Raw genomic sequence first — 16,660 nt, 5'->3', positions numbered from 1 at the left:
GCTGGGAGATACCCTCAGAGCATGGGCACAGCTCCCAATGGACACAGCTGACCAAAAGAATCTGAACTCAAGTGCTCTGGGTGCATGCCCCGCAACAGCAAAATATACATGGACAAGCACTCAAAGAAGAATACATTGTTTCTTTATTGCTGTTTAATATTACTACTTCAACACCCAGGGCCTATTCTCCAGTCAATGAGTGTATGTAATGCCTGTTAATACCAAGGACATTTAGGTCTTGATTTTCAGATACCTGATTTTCACCTGCAATTACTGAACCTCCATGTAATGGCAGAAGCAAATGTGTACTAGTCAAGAGACAGATAACAATCATTTGTTTAAAGAAGATGTTCGTCTAAAACAAAATCACCCTCAATATGTTTGTGGCTAGTTTATGTCAGTCTCTTAAGACAAAAGGTGGCTGGCTAGCAGAAGCTTCCTGTACAGGTTTTACAGTATATCAAGAAAGCATTAACTCTTATGCTTTGTTTATTCTAGTACAGAAGAAACATGTATTAATGGAAATGAAAATTATCTTTTTTCCCCTACCCCTATACTGACAGATTCATCCTCAGGGATTTTTCCCATTTCTACTGAAAACACTGATTTTGGAAGTCTGCTAGAATACTGAAAGGTTTCAGAATAGCAGCCATGTTAGTCTGTATCCGCAAAAAGAAAAGGAGGACTTGTGGCACCTTAGAGACTAACAAATTTATTTGAGCATAAGCTTTCGTGAGCTACAGCTGAAGTGAGCTGTAGCTCACGAAAGCTTATGCTAAAATAAATTTGTTAGTCTCTAAGGTGCCACAAGTCCTCCTTTTTTGTGTGTGTAGAATACTGAAGCCGCTATTACTTTATAGGTTTCAGAGTAGCAGCCGTGTTAGTCTGTATTCGCAAAAAGAAAAGGAGTACTTGTGGCACCTTAGAGACTAACAAATTTATTAGAGCATAAGCTTTCGTGAGCTACAGCTCACTTCATCGGATGCATTTATGCGATGAAGTGAGCTGTAGCTCACGAAAGCTTATGCTCTAATAAATTTGTTAGTCTCTAAGGTGCCACAAGTACTCCTTTTCTTATTACTTTATAAATACATATCATATTTATCTATTTCATATATTTTAGCAGGAAAGAAACAGAGATCGATTGTTCTTACTTTAACCTATCTAAAGAATTAATGATTTAAGATTAAAGGGTAAATCCTACTTATACCTGCGATAGAGCACTTTGACCAGTAAAATATTGTCAGATATGGTCAAAAATGGTCAAATATTTTAAAGCATTACTTTATTAGAACAGTAACTACAGTAAAAGCAAACAAGAAAGACTTTATGGTCTCCAATAGACTTAGCCTTAGATAGAAACATATTCCTAATTATAGAAAACAAATGTACTTAACTGAGATATTTTAACTCAGAAAAATGTGAAACAATGAAATGAAGTTCTAAAAAATGAAAGAATAATTATCTTTTCTAGCAATGTCAGGTTAGCATTTAAATGTGAACATTATTCAAGACAGAACAATTACAAAAGAAAAGAAAAATGAAATTAAAACTGAAATAAAACAAAACACAAAGCAACTATAAGAGAAAAAGTCATTTTAAAATGCTCTTATGCTAGGTAGACAGCAGGCCAACTCGGTGAGCAGCTTAATGACTATGCCTCTTTTCTTTTTGTGTTGGGGAAGGAGGTTTAATGACTTTGAACCCTCCTCTCCCTCCCCCACTCCCTTCTGAGTTAATTTTGTATGTTTGTCTAGTTAGTTTAGACTGAAAGTGCTTTGGGGGCAGGAAATGTCTCTTTTAACTTGTTTAATGTGCTTTGTAATTCACCAAGAACATCAATGGCCTGGTACACAAACAAAAATATACATGCATACAATGTTTGTTCTAAAAGATTGCAGCCAATCAAAATGCTCAACTTTGAATTAGTTCACCTTTTCCCCCAATAGGTGGCATTTGCATGTAGTAATGTAAGTGACCAAGATAATTAGCTGGCTTGCTAACAGATGGCACTATGATACATTCAGAAAGGTAGTCCGTTGCCTACATCAGAACATTCTTCCTGGAATACTTGACTGTGGTCAAATAATAGGCGGTCAGCGGACAGGCCAATTGACATTATTTGATGAATCAATTGATCAGACAAGTCTACATAAGGCTTTCTGCAACTTCACTGGGTGAGGAATGGGAATGTACTGAGAGATGTGGATAGGGGAATTTCAGTGGATCATACACTGCAGCCCCTACACATTGGAACTGACCATACCCCATAGCCAGCAGACCACATACCTGAAGTGCCCAGTAGGAACATATTAAGGCTGAATTCTAGAGCTCCCTGGAGAGCTTATTTAGGCATCATGCCCTGATGTTGTGTGGGTGTGTTGGGAAGCGAGGAAGTGGAGTCATCATTCATCCACTTTCCACCACTCCCAGCACAGGACAAGATTGAGCTCTAATGAGTGAATGTCATTTCATTTGTGCATAACAATTTAGATAATACAAACATGTAGGGCCTAATTCCTCTCTTATGCAACTCCACTGTAACTGGCAGATAGAAAACATAACAATAGATCTGAATAATATTCACTTTGGCCATAATGCCCAGTTAAAACAATTAATGTAAGCGGCCATCTGCCTTCTAAGTGCAATTATGCTGTGTACAGAATGTCAATACTACTCTTCCCGAAGCAAATAGTTTAGCCAGCAGGGGCCCTGGCAATAACCCAAAACAAACTGCACCATGTGGGTTCACAGCAAACCTAATCTTCTTGATTCTCCAGCCCCAACTGAAGCCTCTCTTTTCTATTTTTTTCTCAGCTCATTAAATTTGCATTAGCAAAACTTCACCATTCAAAAGCAGGAAGACTATTTTGTATTCCAAAATATTCAATACCACCAATGGTAAAAGGCAAATGCTTTACTTGTAGTATCAGATGATTGTGTTACTTTTCCATATGTATTATGTCACGTACACATGCACAGAATGACTTCCTTGCAGCACTCATGAAGAGGTGCATGATCAAGCCCTAGGGGGCCTCAATTCAGCAGATCACTTAAGCACATGTTTAAATTTAAGCACACACTTAAGCTCTTTATTGCATTGGACCCTGTCCATTTTTTAAACATTATATTAGTACAGAAAAAATGACCCAATGCTGTATAACACTGGCAGCCTCAACGTCAGTAGTTAATGGGAATCCTCAGTTGTAGTCAATTAGTGCTTTGTAGGTCCTGCTGCTGCTCACATCCAAGTCTTGGTCTACACATATATTTTGCACTGATATAACTATGTTGATTAGGTGTGTGATTTCTTACCCATACAGGTTTACCAGTAAACTTCTAGTGTGGATGTATCTATACCAGTATAAAAGATGCCTTATACAGGTGTAGTCATTCCCCTTCCTGTGTGGGGAATAACTATCCCATTATAAAGCATCTTTATACCAGTGTGACCTCGCCAGACTAGGGGAGTTGCACCATTTTAACTACACTGGTATAGTTAAAGCGGTACAACTTTTGTGTACAGACAAGTCCTAAATCAATGGCAAAAATCTGATTCACTTCAATAGAAGTACAATTTTGCAGACTGATAGGAAGGTAAACAGAGAAACTTTGTAGTTCGTACATATCCCAGAAATGACTCCATTCTTTTATTTTGTTTTAAATTTTCTTAGGCAATTTACCAGTGGACTATACTAGACCATTAGCATGAGCTATTTTAGCCCAAGAGGAAAATGTTTGAGCAAGTTGGGAGGGAATGAAAATAGGGGGTTAGAACAGAATGACTTTTTCAACATATGTTTACAGTAGCTGTGATGTCACTTACTTTGGCAGAGGTAACCTGGCATCTCCTCTCCAGCTTTTTCAGGGGTTTAGGAAGGTAATTACTGACTCAAATTATGTTCAAAAAATTGCTAATTACATTTTGAAACAAGCATGATGTGTATTTTCCCCTTTACGCAATCTTACAAACAAATGCTTCATTTTAATGGAGCCTTTTCATTTCTCCTTTAATAATGATTGTGGCATAGTTACAGTGCCTTGATAATACAAGTTTGAGACTGGAGTGCAAAATTCCATTTTACTCATTGGTCTCCTTAAATTTATATTAATTCATACCACATTACAACTTATTATTTGTATTATGGTTGTACTGTACTTAGGGACCCCAACCAACATTGGAGCTGCGTTGTGTAGACATAGTACAAACCCATGATGAGAGAATTCCTGCTCCACAGAGGTTAGAGTCTAAAATAGACAAGGCAAAGGGTGGAAAGGGGTACAGAAGCACAGAGAAGTGAACTGACCTGCCCAAAGTTATACATCCCACATCTGTGATAGAGCTAGGAATAGAACCCAGGTGCCCAGAGTCCCAATCCAATACCTTAGCTATTGGATCATGCTGCCTCCTGATAAAGTATTTCCTAGTTTTAGATTTCCTAAATCTTTTACAGCTTTTTAATCAATTCTCCACTGCACACAGAAAAGTACAATCGATCACCCCGTAACTTTGAACAAGTGGCAAGTTCTTGTTGTAATGTTTACAGTAACCTTCTTTTATGCTAAAAATAGCTCTCGTAAACAAGCTTTGATTAATTTTCACTGTCAGGATGTGCGCTGTTCCCAAGTTTTAGAACACTTTTTCCATAGATGCTTGCTCATTTCCTTTAGTCCAACCTCTTGGAACAAATTTAAATGCTAAAAGTCAGATTTCCCTTGAAAGATATAACAGCTCAGGTGTAAATAAGTGTCATATGCCATCTGAAAGAAGAGTCTGTATTCTTTCAGATACCTATTGTCTTGCTCAGATGTGACTTTTTAAAAGTTAAAGATGTATCAAATGCATATGTGGTCTATTGGAAATCGTCTGCACTGGCATGACATAGGAGTCAATCTTCAATGCTTGACTCCTCCCCTGGACTAGGCAAAGACTTGGAAAGTTCTCTGGATGTCATGTTCAGCAGATGAAATCACATGCTGCCTAATAACAACAATTACTGCTCCCTACTCCCCCAAAAAGGGTGACAGGGTTTTATCTGGCGTGTGTGGTGGAAAGAGTGAGGATTCTTTGTTAGGATACATGTACTGTTTCTGTAAAACTATGACAGGAGAAGGGTTAGGGAAGGTTCTAAGAAGAAGTTCTACAGCAGTGGTTCTCAACCAGGGGTACATGTACCCCTGGGGGTATGCAGAGGTCTTCCAGGGGGTACATCAACTCATCTAGATATTTATCTAGTTTTACAACAGGCTACATAAAAAGTACTAGTGAAGTCAGTACAAACTAAAATTTCATATAGACATTGCCTTGTTTATACTGTTCTATATACTATACACTAAAATGTAAGTACAATATTTATCTTCCAGTTGATTTATTTTATAATTATATAGTAAAAATGAGAAAGGAAACACTTTTTCAGTAATAGAATGCAGTGACACTTCTGTACTTTTGTTTGATTTTGTAAGCAAGTCGTTTTTAAGTGAGGAGAAACTTGAAGGTACACAAGACAAATCACTCTTCTGAAAGGGATACAGTACTCTGGAAAGGTTGAGAACCACTGCTCTATAGTGAACCACAGAGAAACAGAATAGCTTTACAAATAGTATTATTTGTCTTATTCTAGTAAAGTTTCTCTTGTTCAGTATCAGAGGAAATTGACTTTTTCTGTGATTCTCTGTCCTGATATAACAATCCTCATGTCTGAGAAGATATTCTCAATTTGTTCAATAAAAACTGCAATTTAGATGCATCAGCAAAAAGCCATTAGGAAAGCTCCCAGCTTCCTGAAGGGCTCACTTAGAGACAAGCACATCAACAACTTCTAGAAAATACTTGCTTTCTTGCTATTTAGTAACATTATTACAAAGCGTTCATATCCAGTCAGGGCCACCCAGACCTGTGAGGAGGTTCAGGAGGCACTCAGCACCATGTAGGATCAGGCCCTTAGCTGGAGTAAGTCAGATATGACTTTTCTCAAGAGAGATGCCATTGCAGGAATGTAACATTTAACATACTCTCCCACTCTCACTGATGGGACAGGGGTCGACACAGGGAATTATTTTTCCAATTAAGCAAAGCAAAGCAAACAAACTATTTTTAAGTAATGTTTTATGTCACAATGGTCTCAGCTTGTCCAGACATGCTAAACAATAGCCAGACCAGTGCTCTGTAGAGTTTATGCTATCCCTTAAAATCATACAGAACAGCTATTTTTTCCCTTCTGCTCCCTGCTGGTTTTCCGGCTCTGTTGTCTCCCTCCCTTGAAACAACTTCACACTGACTTCCTTGCAACCTCCCTTCTCTGAAACAACTTCCCGTCTGCTTCCCAGATCCCTCTCCATTCCTTCTGCTGTCTCTCTCCACAGAAACAACTCCCAACACCCAACTTCCTCTGCTGGATTTCTACATAGAAAAGTGTCCCAGGTGTCTGTACGTTTAGAATGAGGAGAGGGAAAGCTGACAAAACAATCTTCGCCTGATGAGCGCAATGAAAGTATCTGGCATAATGTGGACCATACTACATGGTCCTGAAAAACACAACTCACTAACGTCAATGAGAGTTCGGATGTGCAAGGCATTGGTCCCAGTGATGCTTCTTTTCTCATGAGTGTTGTCACAGTCTCAGTTTAATTGCTGGCAACATATATTCATATACAAAACTGATATTTAAGTAGCCTGGCTATACCCCAGCATTCCCAGGCCAGCCGGGAGATATAATCCCTCCAGCATGTCCTGGGTCAGTCTCAGGGCCTCCTCCCAGTGGGGCATGCCCAGTAGTGTTCCAAAGGAAGCCTCCCAGGGAGCATCCCTATCAGGTGCCTTAACCACCCCAGATAGCTCCTCTCGATCCAGAGGCGTAGCGGCTCTACTCCAAGTCTCTCCCAAATAGCCGAGCCCCTCACCCTGTTTCAGAGAGTAAGCCCGGCCATACGCATATATATGCAAGTGTCAATCCATCAAATTTTATCTTTGTACTAAAGTTCCCAGGAACCAGATTCTGCAAATTCTTACACCTCTTTGGACTTCAGCTGAGCTACTCACAGTAGTAAAATGCAGGCTCAAGATCCTAATTTGGAAAAAACAAGATATAGTCTAAAATAATCACACTCATTTTGTAATATAAAGATGACAAAATCTATCACGTTAGTATAATTAGAAGACATCTTGAAAAATCTCTAAGGTGATCATATTTAACAATATCTTTACTAAGTTCCAGTTATATTGTGTACTGTTCTATCTATGCACAGCATGGAAACAATTATAAAACTATTGTTTCAGTTTGCTTCCTGTGATACTGATCTCAATCAGGCTGTCAGACCCACAGCCTGTATTTCTAAATGTTAAAGACTTCCTTTCCAACGTTCCCACACTGAATTGCCTACTGTGAAAATCAAAGGGAAATGTGTTACTAAGTAAAGAACAACTTTTATAAAAGCAAAACCTGGTATTTTTTACCCTTTTGAACTCTGAGATATTTAGCCAGCTATTTCCTATTATGATAGGACACAAAGGGCCAAATTCAGACCCTTCAGTGGAGTTGCAACATCTTACATGGAGGCAGGTATTTTCAGAGGGCCTTAATCGAGGAGGAAGTGTGGATAGAGCATTGGACTGGGACTCAGGAGACCTAAATTCTATTCCTGGCTCTCCGAGTCACCTGCTGGGTGACAATGGCCAAGTCACCTAACCTCTCTGTGCCTCATTTTACCCTTCTGTAAAACAGAGATAATGACACTGACCTCCAATGTAAAACCCTTTGAGTTTATTATTAAACATTTATTACGTTATTTTTTATTATTATTGTTAATGATGGAGTCAGGCACCCATTGACTTTCAAGAGCAGTTGGCTATCTAATTGCTTTAGGCCCCTTTGAAAATCTCTGTTACAGTGTGAATGTAGGATCCAGTCCTCTGAGGTGCTCAGCACTCTGAATTCTCACCCCTATCAATGAGAATTAAAGAAGTCAGCCCCAACAGGATCAGACCCCTGGCAGGATCAGAACATGTTGCAAATACTTTGATATGAAAATGCTTTTTTTCTTAAACGACTGTAGCTTTTGGTAAAAACAATCAAAGCTTGAATAATAACGAAAACAGTAAGCAAGCAGTATTGTGTACGGATTCCCTTTAAAGTATTTTTTTCAAGTTGAATTGGCAGCTTGTTTTACTGACAACATGAGTACATAAATGCAGCACATATTATTTTTACAGTTCCAATCAGTTACAAAATAAATACACTCAAGTCCAGTTTATATAAAATGTCTAGCTGACTTAATCACAGTTGCGTCCAAAAAGACAAGATAAAATCAAAAAGAGTAGCCTGAGTTGAGGTGATCCGCTGCTTCTCATGGAGAGTGCAGTCCTTTAAATTCCCATTTCCAATCTCAGCAGTCAGAGACCAGCTGTCACACTAACTTCTGTGCTTCTAATCAATCATTTTATCAATGTACCCTACTGGAATTAGGCTCCTCGTGTGTAACAAAAGGGCCAAATACTGCTCTTGTGAACACCAACATAAATCAAGGGTAACTTTATTCAAGCTACTGCAGCCAGTTTCGATTTAGACTGGTGTGATTGACAGCAGAATGTGGTCAAGTATCTCATAACCCACTTTCCATTTTGTTCCACACTACTTTCAGAATGTTTGCATGAGCAGCAGCAATCCTGGTCATACATGAGCAACAAATTGTACTGGAAACTAAAGGTTTCCATTAAATTTGACATTTCAACATCATCTGATGACAGCTAGTATGCTGCTAAAATATATCTAATTCAAAAGAGCCCAACATCAAAGGTGGTAAACTAATTCTCATCCTGCTTTCAAATTAATTGATCAGAAAAACTATGCTACTTAAGCCTTAACTATTGTACATAACTATTATACAGCAAAGTCAAGTTCTTCATACTATTAGCCAGCCCCCATTCTCTCTTGAGGGACAAAAACAATATTTTTTCAACTAAACCTTGACTGCTAATAGTTTGCTCAGAAATGCCAACTTTTATTTACCAAAAAATTGATTTCCAAATATCACGCTTATTCAGGGCAAGAAATAATTTCCTAATGGGTATAGGTTTACTTTAGGCTAATTATTTAAATATATAATTCCTAAAATATCTTGATCTGCATTTCCTTTTTGGGAATTTATTGGTAGGTTTCTATTCTCCCTTGATACCAATACATTCTACCCACTAGTCTTAATGGTAATCATGTGTGAATACTGAGGGAGGCAACAGGCTGATGAAAGTAAAGTTTTGTCTCGTCAAAAAGGATTTCAAAAAACTTTGCAGTAATTTAACACTGCTGTGTTCTAAAACCAATAAAATGTTTAAACTATTTATTTCAAATATTCAGGACCAAATTCATTTGTAGATCACTTGGTTAACTTAAACAGATTTGCACCTGAGATGAACAAGCCTATGGCCCAAGATTTTCAGAAGTGACTAAGGATTTTGTATGCTCAGTTTGGGACACCTTAGAGGGTTCTGATTTTTGGAGAGCAGGTGTAAAGCACTTTCTGAAAAATCAGGCCCCTTTAAGGCGTTCAAGATGGGCCCTCAAAAGTGCAGACACACAAAATAACTTCTGAAAGTCTTGGATGTCTAAAGCTGCATTCTGTGTAGTAACAACTCAGACTTTGGTTAGAAGATGCAATTATATTTGCTGTACAAACAGAAGAACAACATCTGACTTGCCGCTGGTTTTATAGTTAAATGTATACCTGAGTTGGAAGATAAAAATTTGAATTATTAAAACAAAGGCTGTCACAATTGTGACTGATGACTTATTTCAGGTTCATTTAGCTACTTGGTATTGCAGGCAAAGTGATTCCATTGAATTCACCACAAACTTGTTTTAAAAGCTGATTTAATATCACAGACAAATCATGCCAGTATCACATCTTGGAACTGTCAAACAGTACAAATTTAAGCCAGACATGTATGAGGGCACTAAAAGATATGTTTTATTAATACTTCTTAGTCAGCCAAGAAATATAGATTAATTTCTTTTTGAAAGAGTTCATTTTGCCTTAGTAATTGCCAGATGAATCTGGTGTCCTTGTGTGATGATGAGAACAACAAATCATAAATTACTTAATTTTAACTTTCATAAACATCCTTTTAATATAATATTGATATCTGATGAAGTGGGTTCTAGCCCATGAAAGCTTATGCCCATATAAATTTGTTAGTCTCTAAGGTGCCACAAGAACTCCTCATTGTTATCTGTCTAGTTGTCCTTAGAGAAAAAAAGAAATTTGTTTTCCCACTAATCTAGTCTACTCTACCCAATCAATAGCTCACAATCTGTAGATGTAAAAAATGTCTTCAATTTTTAAAATTGGTTAACTGGTAACTAGTTGGCATGACATATGGAGTTTTTAACAGGAAGAAAGTTTGTTTATTATATGCAACTTGTTTGAGTATGGCATATTACTGACAAAACCACAGATGATATGCAAGTTCTGTTCAGCAAAAACAGTTTTCTGAAGATCCCTCTATTTTATTTCCCATTATAATAGGCAAAGATAGTAATTGTGAGAAAATTACATTCTATGAGCCAAGAATAAAAACTCTTAAATCAGTTCTGAGGAAGTGGAAAGGCACCACAGTAAACACACACACACCCCATAATCACCTGGAAACAGAAGTGCATGAATTTGACTTAATCTGATGTGACCTGCTGAATAACCACAATTAGCATGTGACTTAGCTATTACACTCCATGATAAAATAGACCCTCAGGAAGTAACAGAAAAAGTAAGATGCTTTCTAATAGCTTTTTTTGAAGTATTACTGTATATCCCATTCGTCAACTTAAAGACTGTCGGTAAGATCTTGACTCCATTGAAATCAACGGGAGTTTTGTCATTGACTTATTTGGGAACAAGATTTCACCCATACTATTTCATTTTTAACTCAGGCATTGTATGACTTATTGTTAATGTTGTAGTTTCAGTGTTTAAGAGGTCATTGAATCAAAATCAACCCAGAAAGATCAAGAAGTGACACGCAAATCTTGAAGACATGGTTAACTTTGAAGAACATGCAAAGATTCAGGTCTGTTTTTAGTTTAATCAAACATACAGTTTTACCATCCCTAGATCTTACAGAGTTTAGTCCAAAGAACTAAGTGACCCTTTGATTTCAGATGTTGTAATTACTCCTTATACATCCCATTGTAGGTTATGAGTAATGGCATGCCTCCAAACATCAAGGGATTCATTCTTCACCATTTTACATCCCTGATTTTTTCTGTCAGAAAACTAAATACAGGTGTTATTCCTTGCCACAATTCAGAACCAAAGAAGAATGGAAACTGCTATTACAGTTGCTTTCATTGATCTTGCACGTTGTGGGGGCCACAGATGCCCACCAAAGTCACTTCCCAGAGCAGCGTACGCTCAGAAGTGGTAGCAGTAATTAGAAACTTTTGAAATACATTCCACAATTTACACATGCTGAAAGATCCCATTCACCATGTGTGCCGCCATATAGCTCTCTATCAGAAAAGTGGGTGGTTTCTATTTTAACAGAATCTCTCCATCCAGGTGAAATATTTTAAGATTGCGGTTTTAGCTATTTTAGCACATTGTGCCTCAGATCTACCAGAATACCATCTATCTACTACCATCTGTTATCTATCTACTATCAGCCTATAGTACAATTAATCCTTTTAAACAATGTTTTTTGGACATTCACAATGTCAGAGCTGCCTTCTAAATGCAAGTATGCAAATGTGTTTTCCATGCCAAATCAGGGTTTACTTATCTCAGCATGGAAAATTTTCTGCAATTTATAATCTAGGTATTTTAATTAGGATTAAATTCTTGAAGCCTGCAATCTTTTTAATTGGATTTTAATTAACCATTTTCTTGGGCATTTTTAGATGAGTTTCTACCTATATGAAATGTCATTGAATTTGGCTTCAGTTCTTATTTTGACAATTAATACCTTGCACAAATAATGACTGATTTTGCTTAATTTTCTCTAAGCCCTTAAAAAAAAATCACATTGTCCTGATGAAAAGCTATGCTCTAATGTTTGTCTGAGTTCTCAGAACACATGTTGAGATATCCCATTTATGCCTTTAGTCTCTTGTATTTAGAAAATAACTAGCATACCTTTGCCATTGTGATATCAACTAACGTTGACCTCTCTCTTATATGGGCCTTACCTGAGGACAACAGTTTGTGAGTGCGTAAGAAACTGATTGCCAGACGCATTATGGATGCCTTGTCCAGATGCGAACTAACATTGTGGGGCAAGGGCAGTTCATGGGCTAATTCATAGAATACTTCAGTCTCCTTGCTTCTTCTGCACCTTGCTGCATCTCTTGATTTCTCCTTCCTCCTTTCTGAGCTGCTCCTATAAAGTAAGCAAAAAAGACAGCTCCTGAGAAGCAATTCATATCTTAAGAGAGACATTAACTGCCAAGGAGTATAATCTTATCAGCAGTGAGCCAGCTGGGCCATTTGCATTAAAATAATAGATGTGATACCATTTTGATTCTTTATAAAAGCCCCTGGAAAGTGACATCACAATAAAAAAAATTTGATATTTTATTCAGGTCAACATTTGCTCCCACTGAATTCCCATTGACTTCAATGGGAGCAAAATGTGGCCTTTAGTAGTAAGACTTAAAAGATACCTAAATCATGGGTGCTGCCATCATTCAATTTAAATTTGATTCACTAAAGGACTCTGTTTTCAGGAGGTTTTAAAAATTGTTTGGATTTTTCAAACAAGCTGAATTCAGATATTTTCAGTCTTTGGAGACATACATATCTTTCAAAACGCCTCGTCAAGAAATTGACGTACTGACTCCATTTAAAGTTAATGGCAAAACTCCCATTGTCTTTACAAGGGCAAGGATTACATCCACAATCTTTTCGTTTCCATAACTATATAAAATAATGTATGGAATGATACAGTATTATCATGGAAAGCTGTTCTGATAATTCTGCCTACAGTGCAAGGAACTTTTACAGTGCTGTGATATGGGACATATATTTAAGAAAAGACACCTTAATAATGTGAATTTACTACTGACTACAGATCTCTCACAAAGGATCCAATCCTTCCAGAACAAGAGTGCAGAGAGCAGTGCACCAGGGTGATAGGTGCACAGCACCCGTTTTACAGCTGGAGCTATTTCAGAAAGTGTGGCGCTGTTCCTAGATACAGTGAGTTGGAAAGGCCATTCCTTGCATTTCAATAAAAGCAAGCAGTATGCCATCAAGCTCTGTTGGTCTACACAAAATGTCCCAGTTCAAAATCTGATGTTACACATGAAAAAGCATCCTTTTTATTTTATTTCTTTTTACTATGAAAGAGACTGTCCATGAAATATATTAATTAGAAAAATACTGTAACATGAAATAAAGCCAATTCTTGGCAAAATCTGTTCCAGTAGAGTCTCCTTCTCTCTCCTGTGTGTCCCTCCAGTGAAATAAACACAACCAACAGAGCTGTCTCCTCCACACTCCAGCGAGAACAAGAAATAACGAAGGTCAAAGGGATTTTACAAGGGGCAGTGGACAAAATTAATCCACCAGAAAGCACAATGCTAAGTTTAAAGAAGCAAGAAACACAAGCATATTTGTTACAAGTTTTGGGTGGGCTAGTTTCTTGAGGGAAAACTTCATTAATTCCTATACAGTACTTCATAAATAGCTTTGGAAGGATTAGATTTTTACCAGTAAATGTTGGTAAATGTCGATTTCACCGTACATATACAAAGCAAAGAAAAAATATTTCCATTATAATAATCAAAATTTACAAATAGGCAAAGTAAAAAATAAAAAGCTGCTTGAGAATTTAATTAGCATAAAAATCCAGTGATTTTGACTTTTGAATTAGGCTTGTTAGAAATGGACTAACAAATGAATAGGTATGATTTCTTGATCTAAGGATATTTACTTTGTATATTTTGACATATGATGCTGACAATTTGTGTTTTATCAGTCTAGAAAGTCAAACTTTTTGAATATCAATGTCTAATGTCATAAAATAATTGTCTGAGATCCCCCAATAATGTCATGCCACTGTGAAAATCCAAAATGGACATCAATCTAAAAAAATGCTTACAATTAAAAGGTGTTTAAAAATCTTCAGTTGATATAAATCAGTGTAGTCCCATTGACTTTAGTAGAACTTCATCAATTTAGAACAGCTGATGGCTTTCCCCTTAGCTGTTCATTATACAGTGTCCAGTGAAATGTATTGCTCCATTTCCTGGTAAGAAAACTATAACATAGCAGTCATTTTAAATGACCTGGCTTGGATGAGAACAAGATGTGACATGTAAGAGGTCAATCTCTCAGTTTCAGAAGCTGTAATTTTTTAGCATGTATCCCATTTCTAGTGTCACCCACACAGGCTCTCATTTTGAGGCTATGAACGAAGATGTTTGTGACCTGGGGCAGATTATAGCATATTTTGAGTGGGAGAGGTTGGGTGGCTGGACAGGTTGGAAGTGCTTGTAATCAGGGAAAATCACAGATGGCTTTGTCATCTTGGCTGCAACTCCGTGCGGCTCCTGGAAGCGGCCAGCCTGTCCGTCTCCTAGGCAGAAGGGCAGCCAGGAGGGATCTGTGCGCTGCCCCTGCCTGCAGGCACTGCCCCGAGTGACAGCTCTGCAGTTCCCATCGCCCCCGTCTGCCCCTCTGCCTAGGAGCTGGAGGGACATGCAGCTGCTTCCTGGGAGCCTTGCAGACTTCCTCCAACCTAAAGTTAGTGCCGCCCAGAGCCCACACCCCAAACTCCCTCCCACACCCCAACCCCCTGCCCCAGCTCAGAACCCCCTCCTGCACCCAAACTCTCTTCTGGATCCCGCACCTCACACTCCCTCCTGCACCCAACCCCCATACCCCAACCCCCTGCCCCAGCCCAGAGTCCCCTCCCACATCCTGAACCTCTCATTTCTGGTCCCCAGCCCAGAGCCCATACCCCCCAACACACCCCAACCCCCTGCCTCAGCCCAGAGCCCTAACTCCCTACCCCAGACCCACCCAACAGCCCACACTCCCAGGTGGAGCCCTCACCCCCTCCCACAACCCAGCCTCCTGCCCCAGCCCAGTGAAAATGAGCAAGTGAGCGAGTGACAGAGGGAGGGGGGGATGGAGTGAGCAGGGGTGCGGCCTCCGAGAAGTGGCGGGGCAGAGACAGGGCCTCAGGGTGGGGGCAGGGCAGGGCAGGGGTGTTCGGTTTTCTGCAATTAGAAAGTTCGCAACCCTAGCCTAGGTGGGTGAGGTTGTAAATGTGTGCTGATGGGCATGTTGCCAGAATAAGGAGCCTCAGAAACACACCTTTTAATCCCTGAGACTGACCTCCAGTCAACTTAGTACATGATTTTTTCCCCAGATAAATATACTCTAAAATGTTGGCAGAGAGACTATTATGAAAGTTATCTAGGAGATGCTGCAAACATGGAAATAGCAGTCACATAGAAATTTGACAATACTTCAAAGGGATTGCTTAGGTGAGTAACAGGCCCTCAAAAGAGGACACTGATACTTTACTTTGACTGGTTGGAGTTTTCATTTCATGGGATTATGGTAATTTAATAAACACAAGTTAATTAGTATAGTATCTTACCCTTAAGGCCATAGCACCAATCAAATAAATATAAGATAAATATATTTTTTTTAAATCAACACAGCTCAATAAAATAAATACAGACTCTTCAGATGCAAAAGATAACATCAACTCTTCTCCCAAAAATCAAGTACACTTTTAAAATCACAACCTATCAAACAAGATGCAAAATTAAAATAATGGTTAGAAATACATTTGTTCATTTAGGTCAGAAGGAACGGACCTTTCACATACTTTTTTCTTGTCTTTATGACTGGCCCGGCAACTAGAGTGAAAGCCCATATAACAGAAACATTTTCCCCACACAACAAATATTTTAGTTTTTGAGCTGGCGTAGTAGAAGGCATCTGAGCCAAGAAGAGGATTGAAGGTAATTTAATAGTGATCTAATAAGTAACGGTCATATTATCTGCTCATTCACAGTCTCTCCACCCAGATTTCTGCAGTGTTTGTGTGCAGGAGAGTCAGCTACCTCTATTGTCCTCCTTCTGCAGATCGCAGGAAAAGCAGAACCATGTGTGTATTTTTACACCAATGTTTTCTCAGGGAAATTACGTTTTTAAAACCCCATTTCTATGTAAAGAAAGCCTATTCTATGCTCAAAATGATTCATCTCTAGGAGCAAGTCCACCAGTGGAATAAAGATTAGAAACAGAAAAAAACAAAACAGAAAACCCCCATGCAGCAATATTTACAAAAACTTATAATTGTGACTTGGAGAATGTAACTCAAACCACAAATGTTTGAGCTCCGTTCTCAATGTAGAGCCTGCAATTGTCAAATTGGTTCTAAATTAGACAAAACATCCAAAATTGTAGGAAGTAGCATCCCCACTGAAATTTCATTTCAATTCTAAACCGAGCATGTACACAGGACAAGACATTTGCCATTCACAAATAAAAAATGAGTTGTGTAAGGCTGGCAACTTCATGATGCCATTCAAGCCACAAAGAAAAATATTTAGTTTTGTCAACCTCAGTAAATATAATATAGAAGTGTGGCAATAATGAGGCAAGCTGGTTTCATTAACTGGTTGCCCAAGATTTTTAATAACCTACGCTGTCC

The 16,660-nt window shown here is 38.4% G+C and overlaps 1 protein-coding gene across 1 annotated transcript in view; it reads right to left on the bottom strand.

Moving 5' to 3' along the window:
* EPAS1 (endothelial PAS domain protein 1) overlaps positions 1 to 16,660 on the bottom strand; it is a 141,104-nt gene that overhangs the window by 49,814 nt on the left and 74,630 nt on the right. The window contains exon 2 of the mRNA XM_038396641.2: positions 12,174 to 12,364. Within this exon, the coding sequence (XP_038252569.1) occupies positions 12,174 to 12,364 (191 nt within the window). The remainder of the gene's footprint in view (positions 1 to 12,173; positions 12,365 to 16,660) is intronic.

Source organism: Dermochelys coriacea, chromosome 3 (genome assembly GCF_009764565.3).
Source record: "Dermochelys coriacea isolate rDerCor1 chromosome 3, rDerCor1.pri.v4, whole genome shotgun sequence".
Lineage (NCBI taxonomy): Eukaryota > Metazoa > Chordata > Testudines > Dermochelyidae > Dermochelys > Dermochelys coriacea.
This window is presented reverse-complemented; position numbering and strand designations above follow the sequence as displayed.